General features: G+C 39.1%; 1 protein-coding gene and 1 non-coding gene across 7 annotated transcripts in view; one reads left to right on the forward strand and one right to left on the reverse strand.

Moving 5' to 3' along the window:
- Nucleotides 1-4,322, forward strand: part of LOC110528494 (tensin-2) — a 60,480-nt gene extending 56,158 nt beyond the window's left edge. For all 6 annotated transcript variants that reach the window (XM_090241855.1, XM_090241856.1, XM_036984077.2 and 3 more), the window contains 6 exons: nt 179-256; nt 622-690; nt 1,017-1,185; nt 1,341-1,409; nt 1,793-1,822; nt 2,139-4,322. In XM_090241855.1, the coding sequence (XP_090097981.1) occupies nt 179-256; nt 622-690; nt 1,017-1,185; nt 1,341-1,409; nt 1,793-1,822; nt 2,139-2,289 (566 nt within the window). In that variant the 3' untranslated portion in view covers nt 2,290-4,322. The remainder of the gene's footprint in view (nt 1-178; nt 257-621; nt 691-1,016; nt 1,186-1,340; nt 1,410-1,792; nt 1,823-2,138) is intronic.
- Nucleotides 4,323-4,566: 244 nt separating this feature from the next.
- On the reverse strand, nt 4,567-4,638 carry trnaq-uug (transfer RNA glutamine (anticodon UUG)). Its single transcript has one exon. It is a non-coding gene; the product is annotated as a tRNA-Gln (tRNA).
- Nucleotides 4,639-8,634: the final 3,996 nt, after the last annotated feature.

Here is an 8,634-nt window from a genome sequence, read left to right on the forward strand (position 1 = left end):
ATATTTCACTTCACGTTATCCTTTACAGGACATTTCCAGGAACTATTGTGTATGCGTAACCAGGTCAGCGCAGTACAGCTCTGCCCGGCTCAGTAGTGTGGAAATAGTTAGAAAGTGACTTTCCTTCCTCGTCTCCGCTCCTTCACCTGTGTTGATCTGCTATGCGTATGTGTTTTAGGAAGTTTATCTGCCTTGGTGTACCAGCGCTCACTCACCCCTATCTCCCTGCCATGCGCTCTATGCATCCCCGAGAAAGGTAAATCCCTGTGTTTCAACGGAATCACTTTGTATCAAACAGTATGGGGCCCGATACTCTTTGTATACTATACCTGTATCAATATGGCATGGGCTATGTGTGTGTGTGTGCACGACACAATATACAAATAGACGCTGAGTGTACATTATGCAACTCAATATTAGGAAGGTGTTCTTAATGTTTTGTACACTCAATGTATATTTACACTTAAAAGAGTGTATGGTGTAAACGTGTCTATGAGAAATGTGTATTGGGAGTGTATAATGTGTAAGTATGGATGCGTGTTGTGCATGTATGTACACAGAGAGTTGGCATGGTTTAGTGGTGTCATGGGGAAATGTCCTAACGATATTGTGGTGTTCCAGATTTGGTCGGAGAGCTGCAGAGTGTCAGCAACACCAGTACAGCAGCTGACCTCCTCAAACAGGGCGCAGGTGAGAGAAAGTTTGAGGGTAAAATACAGCTGCAATGCAGGCTTTGGCCAGTAGTGGCCGCTCAAGGTCCATGTAGAGAGATGGGTAAACAGAGTGGAATGCTAGCATGACTTAGTAAAATATACCCCATTTACATCAACGAACACTCACATTCTATCAATGCATTGAGCTCGGCAAGCTTATCTCAAGTTCGATGGGGCCTTGTGTAGGTGTGACATGACCCATCTACATCTCGAAATACTGTTCATCCATCATTCCTAATCTCTCAGTCTCTCTCTCTCCCTCCTTCCCATCCTCCCTCTCTCTGTCTCCCTCCCTCCATCCAGCCTGTAACGTGCTCTACCTAAACTCTGTGGAGACAGAGTCACTAACGGGGCCTCAGGCTGTCTCCAAGGCGACCAGGTGCACTCTGACCCAGAACCCTCAGCCCATGGCCACCATGGTCCACTTCAAAGTGTCCACTCAGGGCATCACACTGACCGACAGTCAAAGGAGGTGTGTTTTAAAACATTTTGCAACAGAACACTAAAATACGCTTTTCTTATTGGATCATGGTGTACGTGTAGGCAGTCTCTCCTTGTTTGCCACGCCCTCCTTGTTTGATTCTGTTTTCTTCCGTTTGGTGCCTAATGAATACAACCACTATGCAGACTCTTCTTCAGGAGACACTACCCCATCAACAGTGTGACCTTCAGCAGCGTGGATCCTCAGGACAACAGGTGGGCCCAATGTCAGGCTAACGTTAGAGTAGCGTTAAGACAACGCATGGAACAATGGGGTCTGATGCTCTGGCTTTAGGCCTATATGCAATCACTGCGACATAGACCTTGTGCACATGTGAATACCACCGAATGAAAGTTGAAATGTGGCGTGTCGTGAGCAATGACTTATACGTGCTGTGTAGAGATGTTGACCTTGTATTTTGACAGGCTGAACACTACTTCGTTGTGGTTCAGGGTTGGGTCAATTAATCTCTGTATTGTAGAACTACAGTATAGTATGCCTTTTTTGATTTAGAACAACAACCATGACAGTATGACTGCTCTTCTTTCTCAATGCATCTAAGACATGTTGTCTGTATGTCCCTGTCTGTCTGCTTCAGGTGGACTAATTCTGATAACAAGTCAAGCAAGTAAGTGCTTGTTTCTCTGCTTCTGACTGTGTGTGGATATAATTGTGTGTGCATCATGGCAATTTATCATAGTGTTCTCATTTTATAAAATTATGACTCTTATCAAATAGATCCCTACATTGAATGAACCTGAAGAGAACTACAGTGACTATAGTAATGTGATGCTCCAGAGTTTCCTGTAATATTTGTGCTTCTCATGAGAAGAGTGCATTGAAAAAACTGTTTTCTACCATCATAGATATTAAAAAAAACACATCCTATTCTCTTTCACCTCCTCTCATCCCTCTTTCTCTCTCTTCTTCCCTCACTCCTGCAGGGTGTTTGGTTTCGTGGCCAGGCGGACTGGCAGCTCATCGGAGAATGTGTGTCACCTGTTTGCCGAGATGGACCCAGAGCAGCCGGCTGTGGCCATCGTCAACTTCATCAACAAGGTCATGCTGGGGCCCCAGCAACAGCAACGCAGATGAGTTAGGACTCCCAGGGGCCACAGAGAAAGGGCATAACTGGGTGTAAATCGGTGTGTGGAAGGAAATTGGTGGTTTGGGTATGTGTGTCTGCAAAATTGGTCAGTGTGTTTGTGTGTGTTTTTGCATGTTTGAAGACAGCTGTCAACTGGTGAGGAACCGGATTGGGCACAATCATGTCCATCAGGACGGTATATTACAAAGGTACAGAATAACTTTTGAGGTGATAGCTTTAAGCTTTTCCTCTACAATTGAGTGGATTATTTTGTAACGTCAATTCAGTTACTGTTTGCCATCACCTTTCATTTAATCATGTTATTCATGACTATGAAGTATTTGTCATTTTAAATAGGAAAGCATTGTGAAAGCCTGTACGGTGTCAGTGACTACCCAGTTTGCACACATGCAGATATGGAAAATCACTTGTTTTGTTGGTCAGTATTATGTTACCCAATGTCTGTATAGTCAACCTCTTTGAAGAGAAAACAGTCCGGAAGGGGGTTATACAGTAAATACACTTTGTGGACAAGACATTAAGAACACCTGCTCTTTCCATGACATAGACTGACCAGGTGAATCCAGGTGAAAGCTACGACCCCTCATTGATGTCAGTTGTTAAATCTACTTCGATCAGTGTAGATGAAGTGGAGGAGACAGGTTAAAGAATGATTTTTAAGCATGGAGACAATTGAGACATGGATTGTGTATGTGTGCCATTCAGAGGGTGAATGGGCAAGACAAAAAATGTAAGTGCCTTTGAACAGGGTATGGTAGTATGTGCCAGGCGCACTGGTTTGTGTCAAGAACTGCAACGTTGCTGGGTTTTTTCATGCTCAACAGTTTCCCGTTTGTATCAAGAATGGTCCACCACCCAAAGTCCATCCAGCCAACTTGACACAACTGTGGGAAGCATTGGAGTCAACATGGGCCAGCATCCCTGTGGACCGCTTTCAACACCTTGTAGAATCCATGACCTGACGAGTTGAGGCTGTTCTGAGGGAAAACGGGGGGTGCAACTTTATATTAGGAAGGAGTTCTTAATGTTTTATACACTATGTGTGTGTGTAATGGAATGTCAGAAATAGGAAGCGGATTGGGAGTCATTTTACTGCATTTATAGTTGCACTGAAAGGTCAGCATTTCCTGGGTCATGTTCATTAATAACCAAACGAACTGAAACAGGGAGGGACTACCTGGACTTGCTTTTGAAAAGGTTTTCCTTGCGTGTCCTAATGAACATGACCATAGTCTTTGTTATGGTTTCTTTGTTTAATTCACACACAGTATCCCAAATAATATTTTCCAAACCTTAAAATAGCTTTTCTACATGATGTTTATGCATTATTAATGATTGTGCATTATGCAGTTTTGTGTAGCAATTATTAAATGTGAGCATGTAAGTAATATTGGTCTCGCATTGAGAATCAGTAAAGAATCCTTCCCCCGATAAACTTGTTTTTGATATGATATCAAACTATATTTCATATGCAAATGAAATCAACCTGCTAATGAACCATGCAGTCAACTGTAGCTTTAAAATAGTCCCAGCTCAACATGCTTCACAGAATGGGATACAGCAAGAAAAGACTGAATAGTTGTATGATCTTATTTTTACTGTGTTATCTTGGAGAAAGAAGTCGCCTACTGGTATCTGAGGACAACTATAATATCACATTAGAAAAAGTCTTCCATCAACACTAAAGGGGTACAAATTCGTATTGTCTAATTGCCTAGGTATGCAAACCAGTTTCACTGAAGCCAAAGACAATAACCAAGCACTCATATTTTGTTTTGTATAGGTATACTGCATTATTGAGACTTGGTTATTTTATACTCTTTTTGCTGTTTTGTTATCGAGTGTTTTATATGAAGAAAACATATTTTGAATAAGTACGTGTTTGTATTTTTCATATGGAGTTTATATGACAGGAATAATCTATTTTAAGTGTCTGAGAAAGTTTGTAGGCCTACAAATGGTGTAAGAAAAACATCTTTTTTTTACTGAAAATGTAGTAAATAAAAGGGTTGAAAATTAATTATGTCTGCCTTTATTGCAATTCCCTCTGAAAAATTTGATATTTCCTTGGGATTTTATTAGATCCATCAAAATAGGCCTGTGGTGGTAGACTATTTATGGGGATATCAGAGAATGGATATGAGACAACAAATTCACATTCATCCATGATTTAAATCTGAGATATAACCACCATTAATTGTAATGTTAATAAGATGGGCAATTTATAAATTCTGTGACTAAGGATATTTTAAATCAAAAGGACGAGGTCCTACCGAGATTTGAACTCGGATCGCTGGATTCAAAGTCCAGAGTGCTAACCATTACACCATAGGACCGCTCTCGGCTTAAACCTCTACAACTAGTGCTGTTATGCAGTCGTTGCTATTCTACCCCGTAAACAAATTGCTCGCTCCTCGTGTTTTAGTAACGCAATTCAAGTTTATAGTTGCAGCTTTGACAGCAGCAATTTACAACGTGGAATTGCAAAAAGATTACAAGCCTGAATGAGGGCAAAAGAAAAAGACATGGTTAGCTAGCAAACTAATTATCTAGTTGACCAGCTACTGAATAGAGCAGCAACAGTAGCTAGCTTTCCCCTCCTAGTTTTCTGCTAGTTATCTACGTACAGCTAGAAAATAACACCGATCTTATTAATTAATTCGTCCTCGATTCTATTTTCACAATTTTAATCGCTAGCTGAGGGTTTCTCCTAGCAAGCAAACGTCACCATCCAGCTAACGTCAGCATAGTTAGCCTATCTGTTAGCTAGCTAGCTACATTGAACCAATAAAGGCATTACGGTTCGTAAATGTAGAAGACGAATACTGCTTTCTGCTGGACATAATACGGCATACAACTAGGAAAGTTAAATTAGCCTAGCTAGCTGCGCTGCAAGTGTGTATGCTGCATGTTCATGATGGTATTGCTTCCGGCCCTGGTTATGTTGCAGCTGACATATACAGCCCTTTTGAGTGGGATAGATGTCGCGTTCACGTTAAGTTCGTAACTATTTATTATTATTATTATTATTATTAACAACAAATCAATACAGGAAGTATAAATAATATACAAAGAACAATTGGGCTTGGGGCGGGGCTAGGGGGTAAAATATCACATTACACAAGGACTTTAAGGGACATACATACACTTATAATTCTAACAATAATTCTAAGTATTTGTCTTAAAATTCAGTTCAATTTCTTTTTGTAAGGTAAGAAAATGTGGTGTTTTGTTTGTAAATTTACATTTGTGAATATGACATTTGGCCAAAAGAATAATTAAATGAATTACATAAAAATGTTTCAGCTTATTTCTAGTGTAGGTAAAGAATCCAAGCATTACATCTCTCCACAATAGTGTAAGATCTTCATAAATGTGTTCAATTATAAACCTACTGATGTCTTGCCACGGTTATCTTACATGAATACAATGCCAAAAAAGATGCAACACTGTTTCTGGGTGGTCATTACAAAAGGAACATTTTGAGTTTATGGTTTCCTTAAACTTCTTCATATTGTGGTTGGCAGGATAATATTTATGAATAATTTTAAATGAAACTTCCTTAATTTTTTTAACAAGTAGGTATGTGTGTGGCAACATCCAAACTTTTTTCCAATAGATATTATCAATAAATCCATTCCAATAAGGCATGACATAAGGTATAGATAGATACAACATCCTGCTGAAACAAGGATCATATCGCTCTGTTGTTGAATGGACCAAAAGAAAAACAAATCTTTCCTACTGATGAGACAACAGGGTCAATGGAAGGTAGGTTCTGAGGGTCAGGTCTTGACACGTTCCTGAATAATAAAGCAACACCTGAGGGAATGGCATCTAAAACAATTGCAAAATCTTTAGGTGTTACAGGGACCTTGTAAAGTGATAAGAATTCCTTATAACTGAGTAAAAGACCCTCTGCATTTACAAGTTGGCTCACCAATAGGATATTATTTCAGGACCAATATTCTAAAAACAAAGAAGTATTTTTATACAATATATCCCGATTATTCCAAATATATCTGTGTGGAGAAAAATTATGCTTATAAATTAAGGACCATGACAAGAAAACCTGCCGATGAAAAGCAGAAAGTTTCACTGGAATTTTGTCAATATTATAATTGCAAACCAACATGAAGTTGGCCACCAAAAGTAGAGAAGACATGATAAGGAATAAAATTCCACATAGAAGTGGGTTTTCTTAGGAATTGTTTTATCCAATTGATCTTAAAAGTATTATTTAAGGTAGTAAAGTCCAGAAAATTCAGTCCACCAAGTGTTCATCACAAGTTTTTCTAATGTAATGGTACGGTTTCTCCACAGAAAGTTGAAAAGCATCTGGTCTATCTCCTTGCTTATTTTAAGATATGAAGATGGAGCACCATATGTTAGTCTAGAGATACCTTCAGCCTTGGTTATTAGGACTCTACCTTTTAAAGATAAGTCCCTCTGTAACCATTTATTTAGCTTCTTCTGGGGTTTTTTAATAAGAGGGTTCAAATTGAGTAAGCCTCTAGAATTCTGATCCTTTGTAATGGTTATGCCTAAATATGTAAGTTTTTCTTTTACTGGAATACCATAATATGAAGGTGTCACACAATATTTGACAGCCATGAGTTCACATTTCTTAATGTTAAGATATAGACCAGACGCTTTGGAAAAGGATTGTATCACATTGATCGATATGGGAATTTGGTTAGCGTCTTTCAGAAAAAGTGCCGTCTCGTCAGCCAGCTGGCTTGGTCGTAACTAGGAAACTTGGAAATGTGCTAACTGGTTGTACTTATACACATGCCGTGTTAAATTAAACACGTGCCGCGTTAAACTAATCAGAAAGTCAAGGTGCAAGGGTAGGATGGGTCAAATGACTGTAATGCCATAGAATTTATACTGTACTGTCTTTGGTCATCCTCAACCTAAAAACTGGAAATGAAACTGGTTTGTTCAGCCATTCATGAATTCTGGTTTGTTCAGCCATTCATTCATATGGGATAAATTAACGGTGAAAATAAGCTCTGAGGTTAACACAAAATGTGACATTAGCTGATTAAAAAAATATATATATTTCACCATTATTTAACCAGGTAGGCCAGTTGAGAACAAGTTCTCATTTACAACTGAGACCTGGCCAAGATAAAGCAAAGCAGTGTGACACAATCAACAACACAGTTACACATGGGATAAACAAACGTACAGTCAATAACACAATAGAAAAAGTCTATATACAGTGTGTGCAAATGGTGTAAGAAGGTAAGGCAATATATAGGTCAATAGTGGTGAAGTAATTACAATTTAGAAAATTAACACTGGAGTTATAGATGTGCAGATGATGATGTGCAAGTAGAAATACTGGTGTGCAAAAGAGCAAAAAAGTAAATTAAACAATATGGGGATGAGGTAGGTAGTTGGATGGGCTATTTACAGATGGGCTGTGTACAGCTCCAGCGATCGGTAAACTGTACAGATAGCTGATGCTTAAATTTAATGAGGGAGATCTCCAACTTCAGCTATTTTTGCAATTCATTCCAGTCATTGGCAGCATAGAACTGGAAGGAAAGGCTACGGGTGGGTGTTGTTATGGTTTCCAACCTGTGTTTTCCCCCGATTGTATTTGAAATATTGCAAAAGTTATATTTTGTCTGCATGCTGCTTTTTCTCCTACATTGTAGCATGTTCCTGACTATAGGCTATTCCTTGTTATTGGGCTACAATCCACAGCTAGGCTATTAAAAAAAGATTAAGCTATTGATCCTCTGTGGGTGAATTATAGTCCTTCTCATGGTGTAGAAGGCTATTCTGAATGATTTAATTGAATTCTGAACAGACAGCAGTAATTCTATAATTTTGGCAAATGTATTTCAATTTATCAGGGGCGCTGCAGTTCCTTCAGAACCCTACGCGCGACTTTGATTCTATAAGAAAATTAATTAAGTGCAACGCTGGAGAGATAAGAGTTGCAGGCTCATGTCTATCAGAGCAGAGAGGGAGAGAGATCATAAAAAGTTAATCTCATTGTAGTTATGTAAGAGTTACTTGTGTGCTTCTAACACAGCCAAGACCAAGCTTTGGTCTCAAACATAGGTTACAATTTTGCACAAACCATAAACCCGGGACCAAACCCGAATCAATTTATAGAATATTAGGCCAGGGCTGAAAATGGACTTTTTCACATAACCTGTTTTGTGGGGGCAGGAGAATTAATGAAAAGTCAACTCGAATAAACTTCAATCACTTTAAATAAAAAAATTACTTTGCGAAAAGTGAAAATGACTTTTCATGCCACGAGAGGTACCGGATAGGTTCCAGAACGGAGAGGTGGAACAGGATCCGAT

The sequence above is a fragment of the Oncorhynchus mykiss genome, chromosome 7 (assembly GCF_057628025.1).
Source record: "Oncorhynchus mykiss isolate SJ-2025 chromosome 7, ASM5762802v1, whole genome shotgun sequence".
Taxonomy (NCBI): domain Eukaryota; kingdom Metazoa; phylum Chordata; class Actinopteri; order Salmoniformes; family Salmonidae; genus Oncorhynchus; species Oncorhynchus mykiss.